This window comes from Mchenga conophoros, linkage group LG6, assembly GCF_057382185.1.
Source record: "Mchenga conophoros isolate Kocher_MC1m ecotype Shallow Benthic linkage group LG6, M_conophoros_male_GT1.1, whole genome shotgun sequence".
NCBI classification, from domain to species: domain Eukaryota; kingdom Metazoa; phylum Chordata; class Actinopteri; order Cichliformes; family Cichlidae; genus Mchenga; species Mchenga conophoros.
In genome coordinates this window covers 11,574,058-11,588,832 of record NC_140531.1, presented here as the reverse complement: position 1 = coordinate 11,588,832, position 14,775 = coordinate 11,574,058, and the positions used below count along the sequence as shown (strand labels likewise).

General features: G+C 38.0%; 1 protein-coding gene and 1 long non-coding RNA gene across 3 annotated transcripts; both read left to right on the top strand.

Annotated features, from left to right (window-relative positions):
- Positions 1-3,552: 3,552 nt before the first annotated feature.
- Positions 3,553-6,807, top strand: LOC146572174 (uncharacterized). 2 transcript variants are annotated; one of them, XR_014892664.1, is made up of 5 exons: positions 3,553-3,810; positions 4,259-4,294; positions 4,651-4,803; positions 5,170-5,260; positions 5,855-6,807. It is a non-coding gene; the product is annotated as an uncharacterized LOC146572174 (long non-coding RNA). The 2 variants fall into 2 exon arrangements; XR_014892663.1 differs by having other exon boundaries at positions 4,231-4,294.
- Positions 6,808-9,260: 2,453 nt separating this feature from the next.
- On the top strand, positions 9,261-13,137 carry LOC146572173 (uncharacterized). The gene is made up of 8 exons (XM_085276187.1): positions 9,261-9,338; positions 9,413-9,646; positions 9,733-9,837; positions 10,024-10,236; positions 10,339-10,680; positions 11,305-11,650; positions 11,734-11,791; positions 13,000-13,137. The coding sequence occupies exons 1-8, from the start codon at positions 9,275-9,277 to the stop codon at positions 13,135-13,137; spliced, it is 1,500 nt and encodes a 499-aa protein (XP_085132313.1). The 5' UTR covers positions 9,261-9,274.
- The last annotated feature ends 1,638 nt before the right edge of the window (positions 13,138-14,775 follow it).

The window sequence follows — 14,775 nt, the reverse complement described above, 5'->3', positions numbered from 1 at the left end:
TTGCAGGCTGCTGAGTTTGCATCTTTTGCTGTGAAGTACAGCCAGACTTTTTATTCTGTAGCTCTGTTCTAAAAGAACGTACGTACCTGGGCCCACCTACTATCCTCGGAAAGGTAAAATGATTGGCTAGAATCCAAAATGTATGACATCTCAGGAAAAAAAAAACACCAAAATAAAGCACCAAAATGTGCGCTGCTTTTCGGTCTGGTTACTACCGTTTATGTCAGAACCGGTGCCATTACCGGTACCCATCTCTAAGTACAGGTGAGCCCATAAAGGGCAGGAAGGGAACATTCCTAACTAAATAAGGAAACCAGAATCTTTACATGGAATGTGCCTGCAGTTAAACACTATAGCTATAGCCTCCCCCACCATCCTACATGTAGGGAAGGAGAATAAACACAGAAGAACATCTTTCATTTATAACATTTATACTGGTTACTCAGGGGGTTAAAATGGGCCCGAATTAGTTCTGGTGTCTGTAAGTTGTAGCCAGCATCTAGCTAGCACTACAGAACAGGAATCAGCTTAAAGGGAGTAGCATAACATAACGATTCTACATTTCTATCAACTCAACAAACATTAGCAAATACAAACTGTTTACTGTTAAGTAAAGCAGTTTCGCCCCTGTTCTTTTTTATTCCTCGGGCATCCAGAGATGGCACCGGACTCAGTAGTCATTTTACAAAACCTTTATTCATCCAGTTACGCATGCATCTTCTAGAAGGGGAGATGTGCAAGGCCGGTGTCCCTCTGCAGATCTTCACTTCTTTGTTTGTTACAACCAGTTTTATAGAAGCAACCCCATTGTAAAACCCCCATGGTGTGTTGCAAACTCTGTGTTTGTGTATGTATGTGCAAACACGTGAGTGCCTGTGTGTGCATGTACCCGTGTGTTTATGTGAGTACACGTTAGTGACTGTGTGTGTGTGTGTGTGTGTGTGTGTGTGTGTGTGTGTGTGTGTGTGTGTGTGTGTGTGTGTGTGACTTCCTGCCGGTCAAAAAAGTAATCTCCCCTCTCCCAAGCTACACCAAATTCCTCTACACAACATACAAAACAGAGTTAACAGATTACAAGCACTGAGACCCCCACTCTGCATCCACTGGGCCATTGGCCTCTTGTTGTCTTACATTTACAGGTAAGCAAGTGGAGAGTCTCCTGCAAACCTACTTCTAACTTGTGACAATTATGAGCTTTTATTAAATTCAGGTAAAAACATCAGCATCAGCATCCCCCCAACTGTAGCTTCCTGTCTCCTTTTATGACAGGCAGATCGCCAGTGTCAATAAATTCCTTTCCCTCTACACAATTACACACACTCTCAGGCCTACAGCTAAGCCAAACTAAAACACACAGACCTATTCCTCTGATCTACTGCTGGACCCTCTCATCTAAGCAAATTTAACACATCATATTGTAATAATTGTTTTCTTGTACTCACAATACTGGAATATTTCTAACATTTTGAGTTATTTTCCAGTGTTAGAAAATCAGCACTGCTCAGTGTTAGCCATTGTTAATCTTCAAAACTGACTAGGTTACTTTTAAACATATAACACTGTCAAAAGTGTTAATTTAACACTCAACAGTGTTGTATTTAACACTCAGAGGTGTGGACCCATATAGACACTCTCCAGTGTTAATTTAACACTGGAGATTTTGTTGTGTAGGCTGAGACCTCCCAGTAACTTCACCCCCTCATTTCTGAACCCCCCACCCCGCAGATGAGGAGAGCAAGAGCCTCAACCCCCATCATGAGCACCTTTTACAAAGGCACCATTGAGTATCCTCACCAGCTCCATCACTGGGTAGTATGGCTCCTGCACTGGGTCCTTCCGGAAAAAGTTACAACGAGTAGTGAGAGCAGCAGAGAGATCATGGGTACTTCCCTTCCCTCTCTCCAGGACATTTACTATCTCACGGGAAAAGCCCTTTGCATTACATTACCTCTCGACTCTCTCACACATGAACTCCAGACCTACATTCTCCTCCTCCTTCCTCCTCCCTCCACCCCCGAGACATGCAAAACTCTGAACCTCCACCATCGCTTTTTCACTGACTGCCCCAACCCCACTTGCACATGAGCTCTTGCCCACAAGCACTCTGATTGTGTTGGACCCTGACTGACATGGTACCAGGATGAAATCTTTGAACCTACTGTCGGACCTCGTGCAGTGTAGGATCCTGGTTTCCTCTTGGTGCACGACGATGCCTAACTTCATGTGGTGAGAGTATGCAGGCAGTTATTGGAGGATGAAAGAATTAATAGCATTGACTGACCCCAACACTCGCCTGACCCCCAGGATAGCATCTGTTGTGACTTCAGGAGGATGTGCTGATGTTGTCAGGCATGCATAAAAGCATGTGGGGGCAGTACAAACTACTAAGAATCATTTTTATTTACAAAAACAAAATTTTGTATCATATTTCCACTTTGATTTTCAGAGTGTGTTTGAATTCTGCTCTCTGTTGGTTGCTCATTGGTTGATCAGAGTAGTGGTGTCCTTTCACTCCTAACACATTACCCAGTCCATATCAATGTAGAAATGTAGAATGACATTTTTTTCCACACTAAAAACATTAAAAATGTTTGGGGTTTTTTTGTTGTAAGGTGATGAAAAACATACAGAGACAAAAATACTGCATTACGCAATTCCTTTTAAAACTCATGATGATGGAGGAAGTGATTAAAAGGTGTTAAACCTTCACACAGTTTATTTTTAGATGTAGTGGTGTTCATACCTGTCAGTTCTGTTGTCAGCCTTTCCCGGGAGCACGTTCAGCTCTAAAGATCTTTTAAAGATTCATACAATCAACTTTCTGACCAGAAGCTGAAATCTACAGCAGCCATGATCGTGGCAGAAGCTGGATTTTTGTTTTTGGGTTTCATTCTGTGTCTCTCAGGTAGGAATGACTCTTTCTCCTCCTTCCTCCTTACAGGTCTTAGCGTTTTAGCTTTGATGAGCTCTTGAAGAGTCCGAAAGTGCAAGATTATAATCTTTTATGGTACAATAATATCATCATTAAATGACTGGCACAGAGTAGAAAGACGTGTAAACTTAAATCTGCACACATTTGATAATGAATCTTCTGTTGTGTTTCAACATATAAAAAGATCAAAAATGGTCTCCTGTCAGCTCACAGTATGAATATGTTGATAGTATAAGAAGTATAACATCATTACTGGAACAACAATCCCCAGACTGAGATAATTATTATGAGGTGTGTTAAGATTAAAGTCCAGTCAGTATCACAGAGGTGGCTGTCTTAGTACAATGTCAGATCTCCAGCGTAACCTTTGTTGAACACATAACCTGATCTTGAGCAGGTATGCGTGTGCAGGCAAACTGGGCAGTTCTTGGTGCCTGGAGCCCAGGGGCGGCCTATGACAGATCATCTGGTCCGCTGGAACTCAAACCCTTTTGGCCATGAACCTTGGCCCAATTAAGGCCTCCCTTCCTCTCCTGCTGGGATGTATGTGCAGATATTGCCAAGATGTGTGGCCTTAGGTCTTCAGTACACTGAAAAAAAGGGACTGGCCAGCTCTTGGATTTATGTAAGCATCTTGCATGCATTTAACACAATTGCCTCATGTTTTAAAGTTAAATGTAACTATATAGTGTAAAAACTACATGATATGCAGAAAGGGTGTATTAAATTGTTCATATCATGTTCAGGTGAAGTAAGTCAATAAGATAGCAACGTTAAATCTCGTGAAACCACGCGTGATTTCATCTCGCGGGCTTTGGATCGTGGTTTAAAAAAGGCATCCATCTCAGTCAAGTCGAGCAGCCAACTCTACGTTTTTGGTATGTCTTGATTTTTTGAATTCATTTTTACCATATTTCAGCCAAATGTAGTTAAACGTCTAGAGTGTCGCCATGTAACATGCTAAAAAAGAGCCGTTAGCTTATTTGCTGTTTTATCTGTTGTCAAAGAATTGGCGCTTTTTCATTTGAATTTGTCTTTGGCACAAGAGCCGTAATATCACATTAAACCTAATTACGAGGCACTCATAACATAATTTGGTTTTCTGTGTGAATAGATTTGCCAACTGACTCTTCAGTTACATTGTGTATTTACTGCACCGTGGTGTTAGTGAGATTTTGGACATTGAACAGCTTTAGCTAATATCATCAGCGGCATTATGCTAGCTTACATCCCTACCCCTCCTGCCCTCACCTGCTGTCCTTTTGTTTTTGTTTTTGTTTTTGTTGATGCACATTGAGAGATGACCTCTATTCTGCATTTCACCAGGAGTCAGCTGATGGATTGTGGGTTCAAGGTGTTATGGTAAGAAAGTATATTCTATTTTCGTTTCTGTAACTTAATTATAATAGGTTTTTTATAATTATTAGGTGCATGCATACTCACCCTATTAATACAACTGAGAGATCCAAAATCTGCCATAGGTTTAACTTATACCTGTATGTATTGCCAGAAAGGTGATTACTGGACTCGCATTAATGCACACTTGAACTGAAATGAGGTTGTAACTTGTGGGTTGTTGGGTTGCAAATCAGAAACAAACATCTTTGGATTTTTTTTAATCCCATAAGATCTGGAAACACAGTTTTTATTCAACAAAACATTACTGATTAACCAAGCACAGTGCCTGCTGTTATTTCAAAATAATTTTGTCATTTCAGATAAAATGCAGCATTCCAGTGCATCCCAACCATGCCTTTACAGTCAAGGTTTCTGACGGAGCTGAGTTTTTCTCTGACAGTCTGCTGAAAGTGTTTGCAAAGTGATCAGGGGAACAGGGCACAAAGCTAAAGGATGTAGCTGCCATAATGACAGTAAGAACTTTAAAATTCTTTAACTACAAAGTGTATATGTATTGCATTAGGTCAGTAAAAGATTTTTATGCTACATCCATTGAAACAGTCAACTATTACCTGTGAGTAATGATTCCACTAAAAGGATGCCATAATTTTCGTCATGCATTTACTGGCCCACTGAGAAAAAATTATCTTTTTTTAAAAATAAATGTTCTGGAAACTATATATCCATAAAGTTGATGTCAAACAGGAACTTTTGATATTGCTTTGTAGATGCTGGTGTTGCATGTTGACTGGTTTAAAAAGTCAAGAGTTTTTGTCTGGGATCATTTTCTTCTGTGCTACTGAAAAGTTCACAAATCTCTGTTTTCTTTGTTATAATAGTCAAGGATGACATTAATGCTCGGAGTCCCTCATCAAAGTGCTCCGCATCTGTGTGAAAGACAATTGCAACATCTTGGTGCAGGAGTTCATGGTGAGTGTTTTATGAGTAGATTGTGGCTTTGCAACATTTAAAAATGCATTTAGTTATCCACTTGATCCTCATTGGACTGGTTAGGACCAGTAGTCCTCTTTAATAATTTGAAGTTCACATGAGGCCTGGTAGTGAACTCGGCCACCGGCCCTTGAGGCCCCATCCTCACCCCTGTATTAGGGGTCACATCAGTGTGAAAAAACTTTAAATTTGTCATTCTAATGAACAAAGGAAAATCCCACCAATATTTATATTAGCTTTTGTTTGAAAAAATGACCAACTGACCAACAGCTAACCAAATTGTGGGGCTGAAAGTCTAAATTCTAACATCTTCTGAGTGACATAGCCTGGATTTCTGATGGGCCGGTGTCTTTCTAACAAAAACTAATGTAAAGCATTTGAAATTATTATGTTTTTCACCCTCTCTTAGAAACTCTGTTAGACCATGAATGGCAGCATGGCAGGCCACTCTTTGGCTATAGCTATTTACTATGTTGCTTGCATTGGTTTAAATTACTCTAACATTAGAACTGGTAGATTCAAAAGAGATGAGTTTAAAAAGGAATCTTAAAGAAATGTTTTGTGTTTAACCAGGACTTGACTGAGGCCACTGCACAGATTGAGAAAACCACAATGAACATCTGTCTCCAGAGGATGCGGCAGGCAATGACTTTTCTGATGTTGTTCTTCAAGATCTGGATAACGTGACCTTTGCAGTAGCCATGCTGTTTGGACCTTTTTTATTCCTTCAACATGAGTTACCCATCACAACTCTGCTACACTTTTGAGGTGATTCAATGGGTGGTAATGGAGTTGGATGCAACTCAGCTCTCAAGAAAAGCTCACAACTAAGACAAAACTGCTCCTGCAACGAAGCTCACTGTTATGCATGTGAGGTGACCAGCTCTAGGTGAGAGGACATTTAAATCTCACACTTGTTCTGCTGCATTTTTGAAGCTCAATTCCAGGAACGGATCGCAGGGTTCATTTTTATATACTCTGCAACTCCCATGAGGACGAGCCGTTTTTTGTTGTTGTTTGTTTTTCCTTTTGCTCTGTACAAGTTCTGTTTGTCTGTTTGGCAGCATTTTTAAATTTCTCTTTGTATTTTTTCTTTCTTTTACTAGTGAAGAAAAGTAGCGTGAACAGTTATACAGTCTAAATATCCCATATGGGTCGTGTGAAATGGTATTTTCAGTTTCATTCAGTTGAAGTAAAGAACGTTGAATATTTCTAAGTGTGCTGTTTTGAACCAAGATGTCACAGTATGATCAGTGCTGTAATTTTTGACAGTCACTGTATCAATGTTATTTTTGCGTCTCTTGAATAAAGGTTTTGACCTGCAAGTGCTAATTTCTTTAGTTATTGGGGTAAAATGGGTAGTGTTAATAGGAAGGTGTTTGCCAATTCAGTAACCTAATTTAATGTTAATGGAAACTAACATTACCTCAAATTGTTTAGTTATAATTGTTGTTTAACTGAATCTTGACGTCAGAGGCCTTAAATAGAATGTTTTGTATTGTTCTTTCCCAACATTTTTCAAAAGAAACAGTCCAATTTCTTTGCTGTGATTGATTCCAGAGAACACGGAAGAACTGACATTATTTAACTGTTGATTTATATAGATTCAGTAGAGGAGTAATGTCAGTTTAATTCTTTACCTACTGCAGTGAAATTAGACATGTTGTTTTGAAAGGTTACTGGTGGATGCCAGCAACCATCTTGGAAGAGAACAATACAATCTGTTATAAGGCCTCCATTTGAAAATTGTGTATTTGATACTAGAATATAATAGCAAAATGTAATTTGAAGATAACATGTAGTATTTAAGTGACCAAGTAGTATTGGGTAAAAGTTATTGAATCGTGTTGGGATAACGTGAGAAAATTGTGAAGGATTAAAATATTCCAAGAGCTCAAATTACTTCATCAAAACATGTTTAAGTCACATTTTATCAACACAAATTGCACAAGTTTATTGAACATGAATAAATTGTGTTAATTTAATTCAATTGTTTAAGTTGCTGCCAAAGCAAAACATCTGTGTGCAACAAATGTCCACCATTGAATTAAGTAAATCCAACAACATATTTTTTTCAGTGTACTTTACGGCAGTGGTCCCCAACCCCCGGGCAAAAGACCAGTACCGGTCCATGTGTCGTTTGGTACCATGCCACGAGAGTTGAGGCTCAGGTGTGAAATTTATGGTTTTCAGGATTTTTATTGTTAAATTGGCTTACCTGGGTCTTTTCCCGTGTTGTAGTTCTGTGTCTTATTTTGAGAGAAATATTTCCAAGTTACCATAGCAACCAGAGAGCATTAAGGGGCAGAGAGGGGGATGTTTTTGGTGCATTTCAGGAGGATGTTGCTGATAATGTTACACAATTACACAGTGAATTCACATTTATTATTATATTTATAAAATTACACAGTTTTTGTCTTGGTTGTATCATTTTATTTTGTTGTATTTATCCGCAACACCTTTAAGGCCGGTCTGTGAAAATATTGTCTGACATTAAACAGGTGGCGCAAAAAACTTTTGGGACCGCTGCTCTACAGGGCTGCAGATGGCCCGGTTCTCCCGGATCCATCTCCGTTTGCCTCTGTCTCATGGGAGCGTTATTGTGGCATCCCATGTCATTTTTTAGTACATTTTGTGACAAAGATACACACATTCACACCCCATAAGAATATTGTTGATTTATGTACCTGTGCATTTTTTATTTTGTGTTGAAGCTATTCTGTTTCTTCTTTACACATGCATTTCTATTTGTAGGCGATTTTTTTTATTACATCTTCCTGTGTAATAAAAAATAAATAATATAAAATAATAAAAATAAAGTGTGACAGAACAGCTGCTGATACAAAGGATTGCACTGAGACATGCTCATAAGAAGATGAGTATTCGTTGATGTTGTGAGACACAAAAACATGCAGGAAATCATATTGTTGTCGCCCCAACAACACTTCCATTGTGTTTTGCATGTTTTTGCAGCTTTTTGTTTCTTTTTTCCATGTTGCAGTGCATCTGACCTCTGAAGGCCACCTTATAAAATTCCTATCCCATGTCATTGTTTGTGGGGGTTTTCTAGAACACACATGCTGTGTGAATGTTAAAGCTGTTTGTGATTCCAATTACTTCCAATTACCTCTGCTTACTCTGCTGTTAAAAACAGCAGAGTAAGCAGAGTTCATCATCACAGCTGTTCATGTTGATCGCTGATCTTCAGCCTGGAGATTCTGTTTCACTGCAGAGGTGTTACCATTATAAACCAGACACAGACAACAGTTTTCACCACTGCAGCTTCCTGCTCTTGCAAAAACAACCTCAAAGAACACGTCATTTATAATATGATGAACAAAACAGACTCAAATGAAAGAAAGAAGTCGTGTTTTGTGTGTTCGATGTGTCAGACAACTAAATACGAAACTGTCCTGTTAGCTGGTGCACTTAGATTGTCTTTTTAATATTCAAGCTGTTGTATTGATTCTCTCAACTTTACATGTAAAAGTTACAACAAGAACAAATGATGGGTGTCTGATACCGTGTTCAATTTGTGCTTTGCCTCTAAGATATGAGTAATTATTTAGGAGTCACTAAACATGAATAAAAAGGATTATATTATTATAAATATATTATAAATTATATAAGCTGTCTATAACTTAAAATACTCAAGTTATTTCTTACACTGCAGTTATAACATTATTTTAAAATTCATGATATAAAAACAGAGAGTAACAAAAATAATAAATCTGTTCACTAATGAAAGTTTCCATTAAAGGTGTTAATGGAGGAGAAACCAGGATCTGTGCTCTCAAAGGTTCATCAGTGGATCTGCACTGCTCACATCAACATCTGACTTCAAGCAGCAAATGGTTCACTGTACACTTAAATGGATCAATGAGTGAGCTCTCTGTGGATGGACAACGTGTAACGTACAACATGCCTGAAGAGAAAAAGTCAACTTTAACCATCAATGATCTAAGAGAGAGTGATGCAAACGCTTACTGCTGTATGAAGACTACAGACAGACCAGGAAACTGTTCACTCAGTAATATTACTCTTCAAGTAGTTACAGGTACAGTGACTTTTACTTATTACTTACTTTCCAAATGACATCATTGTATAAGTTGTTCTCCATCATCCTCTCAGAGCTGCAGGTAAAGGTGATTCCTGCCACAGAGGGACAGACAGTAACACTGATGTGCAGCAGCAGCTGTCCTCTGACTGAAAAGCCTGCAGCCTACATCTGGTACAAGAACAGAGAGTTTCTCTATGAGGACTGGTCTCCCTGGTACCAAGAGCTGCTCAGCAGTGAGGAAGCAGTCACATACTCCTGTGCTGTCAAAGGCTACGAGCATCTCAGAGCCCCTCAAGTCTCTGTGGGTGAGTCATGATGTTTATTGTGCAACAAAACAAACACGAGTCACACAGTGAATCATTTGAATCAATATTATTTCTTTGTTGTACAGATTCCCTCACAGAGACCTGCTTCAGTGTGACCTATGCTAAAGGGAGAATGTGTTCTTACAGGAAGACAACAGTAGATGAGCCGTGCTCCATCACATATCCCAGAGGTGAAGCTTCAACAAATAAGCAAATATCTTCCATCAAACCTCTATATTAGTTTAATGTCATTTTCCTTATATAAGATAAGGCTAAATATTGCCTTTGTTAATAAATCTAGTAGCAGGCATTCTAAAAACAGAAATAAAATTTTATACATTATTGTGTCTTATGAAAACTTTTTAATCATCTTTCAGAGGTTCGTGTTCAAAAAACCTCCTACACATCAGATAGTGTCACACTGACCTGTAACACCACCTGTAAGCTGTTTGACCCTCAAACTGCCTACATGAGCTGCAGAAACACAAGCGGAAACTACAAGAATCAACAATGTTTAACTCGCAACAATTCAACATACAAGTTCTCTTGTGCTGTAAAAAACCACAAGTACCTTGAGTCTGCAGTAGTCTGTGAGTAATACACAACTCGTTTTTTTCTGTCAGTTAACTATAGACAAAAGTTTCAGCATACAGACCATTCAAACAACTCTAAATCATCCATCTATATTTCAGGTGTTCAGGATAAAAACTGCCGGATCAGGAATTATGTCAGCAGGAGAATCTGTGCTCTGGAAGGATCTTCAGTCAACATCACAAGTGAATACTCACATCCTGATAACATGAAGGCAGAGTTTAAGTATTGGAGTAAAAAATGGAGAAAAGATAAAGTGGAAGTTGAAGAGCTGATTGAGGCTGCAGGTCGTGTGGAGTATCAGGACAACATGAAGAACCAACACATCCTGACCATCAACAACCTGAAGAAGAATGACTCAGGAGGATACACATTCAGATTCAACAAAGATCATAAAGGATGGACACAGTCTGATCTGCCTGGAGTCTTTTTGATTGTCACAGGTAAATCTAAACTCCTCCCTCAGCAGACTTTACTCATTAATGTCTGAACAGGAGCAGAGGTGGAAGAAATATTCAAATGTTGTGAATATAGTATCAGCACACTGTAACACCTTGAAAGTATTTACATGTTTTCAAGAAATCAACTTAAATAAATAAAAGTTTTCCCTATCTGTGCTTAGCTAATTTTGACAGTTTTATGCACAGATTGTTTGGTATTTCAAACTGGAGTTCCTTAAATCATAATAATCATTTGTAGTTTTGCTGTCACCCGTTAATTTCTAAATATATTTACATTATTAAATTTGACTCTTTTCAGGTTTAATACAATAGTTTTAATACCAGACATAGCAAGATGGATAAATATTGAAGAGTAAAAAGTATAATCATTTGAGATGGTGGAATATAAAGTTACACAAAACTGAAAGCAAAAGTACCTTGAATTTGTACTTAAGTACACTGCTTTAATAAATAAATACTTTTCATCACTGGAGAAAAGGATTGTGTAAACCCGAGAGGTTTTTTGGTTCTTGTACCAAGGAGGTTTTGTAGTAAAGTCATGAAACCATCTTTCATGTCTAAGCCACACAGGAGATTTTTTGTTTTTGACCAATGTTCCTCTTCCAGAGCTGAGAGTGAAGATGAGTCCTTCTGCAGTGGTGACAGAGGGTCAGAGAGTCACACTGACCTGCAGTACCAGCTGTCCTCTGACTGACAACACAAACTACATTTGGTACTTGAACAGTCGACCTCTGACCCCGAGAGAGAACCAGAACAAACATCTGATCCTAGACCCAGTCAGCAGGGAGGATGCAGGAAACTACTCCTGTGCTGTGAAAACCCACAAAGAGATCAGCTCTGCTCCAAAGACTCTCACTGTCCAAAGTATCACAGGAACATGGACACCAGCAGCTGCAGGAGTTTCTGCAGCTCTGCTGGTTTTAATACTTCTCACTGTCTGCTGGTGTGTTAGGTAAACATATGTTTTCTTTCAAAATGATCCTGTTATTTTTAATGTCATGTTTCTTGACTTTTTCATTAATTTTTATGAATCAGGAAAAAGAGGACTTTCAGTCAACCTCCAAGAAGGGAAACTTCACACAACGAACAGCAGGTACTAACAGGATTCAAACAAGAACAACTCCTCATCTGTTCTATTACTGTTTATTTGAATGATCATTTATTCTCCATCAGGAAAAAAATGTTTGCGCGTGTGTGTGTGTGTGTGTGTGTGTGTGTGTGTGTGTGTGTGTGTATTGATCACACTGTACAGTATTTTAGTATTAAAGCCAATCAATTAATGTGTCAGTATTTAGCAGTGTGATCAGAACTGCTGCATAGCATTTGAAGACAGGAAAACAAAATGTTGGTTAAAAAAAAAAGCAGATGTAAAAATTGATCAGGCTTATCAATTAAAGTTAAGAATTGATCAAGAAACTATCATATAAAGAAAATAATTACCTTATAAACATAATTCAATGATAATACTTTGTCTATGTGCAAATTTGAAATAAGGTCTACAAATAGAAACAGGTGCTCTGTTTTATTATCACATATAAATAATTACAGGCGTCAATATTCCTGGCAAGTGTCTTAAATTTTTTTGCAGCCAACAGTCAAAAGTCAAAAAATAAAGAGTCCTCTAAAAATCTGTATTCTTACTGATCCTTCTCAGGGAAATGCAAAGACTTTAGAGGCTCTTTAAAAACTTTAGACCGTACTTCTATCAAAGGAAATGTCCTAAAATAGTGATGCTATTTTCTTGACAAATGATTGTTTAGCCTGTGATGACTTCATACCTGCTGATGTCTAATCAAGAACAAAACCTGCTCCTGAGGTGGTTATGGTCATAGTGCCTTTAAGAATCATGATTACTGATGAGCATCAGTAACAAAGATTCTTCAATGCAACTTTATCCTTTGATTTTTTTTTTTCCTGTCAAGTACAACTATTTGATTGTTTTTTAAGCATTGATATATCACTATAAGACAAGACATTTACACTAACCTGTTTATCATTGTATCACATTTAATAGAAACTTTACATTAACAGTTCTTACAACACAGTAGATTCATATCAGTCTCATATGTCGGTTTTGTAACTGACTGGATTAAACAGTAGTGATATAACTGATGGGAAACATCAGCTCTCTCTGAATTCAATGGCATGAAAACCTGTGATTTAAATAGTTTTTTAATAAGCCAATGAACCAACCTTTATCAGCTCAGACCTACAAACAGATATTTTATAATATTCTGATAGAACAATGAAATGTTTAATGCAGTTTAATATGAATTTATAATAACTGTCTCGTCTCCTCAGATGAACCCTGACCACATGTATGGAAACATCTCAACTCAGTCAGCAGAGCAGGATGATCATCACTACAGCAGACTGCACTTCAATGACAACCACACAGCTGACCTCTACTCCACCATCGAGCCACTGCCTGCTCACTAAAGAAAAGGTTGTTACCATGGTGATTTAAAGGGACCGTTTCCCCTTAAGGTTTTTGTGTCTAAAATGAGTTCAGTATCATAGCAGAGACACCAAAGCTGCTTCATCTGTCAGTGTTTGTACTCTCTGTACTGGAACATAAAATACAGAAAGGAATAACAGAAATACAGAAATGTCTGAGCTTTCCCATTCAAACATGTCTGATAATGAAATACATGTGTTAAACATTCCTGTGAAACATAACTCAAGACAAAAAAAATAGGACAACTTTATAAAAAAGAAGTGTGTTCTTGCTTTTTTTACTATCTTTTGGCTGATTTGCACTTTTAAATGTAAAACTAACTGTTTCTGGCAGAAATGAAAACACGCTATCATGTCTGCAGGAAATTATTTTATTTTATTTTATTTTATTTGGGGGGGGGGGGGGGGATGAAAATGTAATGAAATGTGGTCATATCACATGTTTAAATCCAGAGAATGTTGATAAGTAGTACAAAACAAAAACCTCAGAGGTAAAATCAGTATGAAGTGGAAAAACCACCTGCAATACATCAATTCTTCACTAGAGGGCTCATCTTCGAGAGAAAAAAAAGATAAATGAGGAAGTGATGATGTTAAAGCTAAATGCAGTTTGTCTGCAGCCACACTCACACAAGTTGGTCATTCCTGTTAGACAGAAGTTGATTTCTGACATTTATTCATAGTTCTGATATTTTCTAATCTCTGATGAGTTTTAAGAAATATGTACTACCAGTAATCAGCCATTTATCATAATAATGTTAATCAACATACAACCTTCTTTCTCATTTAGACTAAAAACATATAGCAGCCATGATGGTGACCAAAGCTGGAGGCTTGTTTTTGTGTTTCATTCTGTGTCTTTCAGGTAAAAATAATTTGTTTCTCCTCCTCCTGATGATGTTGCTGGAATTCTGTATCTTCAATGTAAATGCAAAAGTTATGAAATTATTTTAGAAAACAGGAAGTTTACTGTTGTTTTCACCTGTTGTTTCTCTTCCTGCTATGTTCTCTCAACTGTATTAAAGTACCAGATTCTAATCCTTAACAGTAATGTTTATTATTCAAATGTTGTGTTAAAGGTGTTCTGGGAAAACAAAACAGAATATGTGCCTTGAAAGGTTCATCAGTGAATCTGTCCTGCTCAGATCAACAAGCCACTGCAAGAAATAAAGTGATCCTATAATGTACAGCATCATGGGAGCAGAGAGGAACGTCACTCTAACAGTCTAACATAGAGCAGTGAAGTTTTTTCCTGCTGCAGAGAAACTGCTGACAAATCACAAAACTGTCAGCAAAGCAGATTTTATGTGTTGCAGGTACAATGGTTTTACCAACTAACAAAATAATGACTTTAATAATCAATATATGAATGTTATTTATTTATATTTCACTGAGCTGCAGGTAAAGGGGATTCCTGCCAAAGAGATCGATCCCTGACCCTGTGTTTTCTGACGGACCCTCTGACCTTTGTGTGGTACGAGAAAAGAAAGAAAACTACACAGTTGTTTCCGTGTATTTTTGCTAGAGATTAGAGGATCTCCTTTTTTCTCATCCATTTGAGTCTCCCACAACATGTCCACCAGGACTGGTCCTCCTGAGACAGCTGGGGACTCAGTCTGC

Bases quoted from the DNA above. Each gene is read 5' to 3' on its own strand.
- LOC146572173 (XM_085276187.1), top strand. From the start codon at position 9,275: ATGAAGACTACAGACAGACCAGGAAACTGTTCACTCAGTAATATTACT. The intron at 9,647-9,732 runs GTGAGTCATGAT...TTTGTTGTACAG, and splicing joins AGCCCCTCAAGTCTCTGTGG to ATTCCCTCACAGAGACCTGC. The intron at 9,838-10,023 runs GTGAAGCTTCAA...ATCATCTTTCAG, and splicing joins CTCCATCACATATCCCAGAG to AGGTTCGTGTTCAAAAAACC.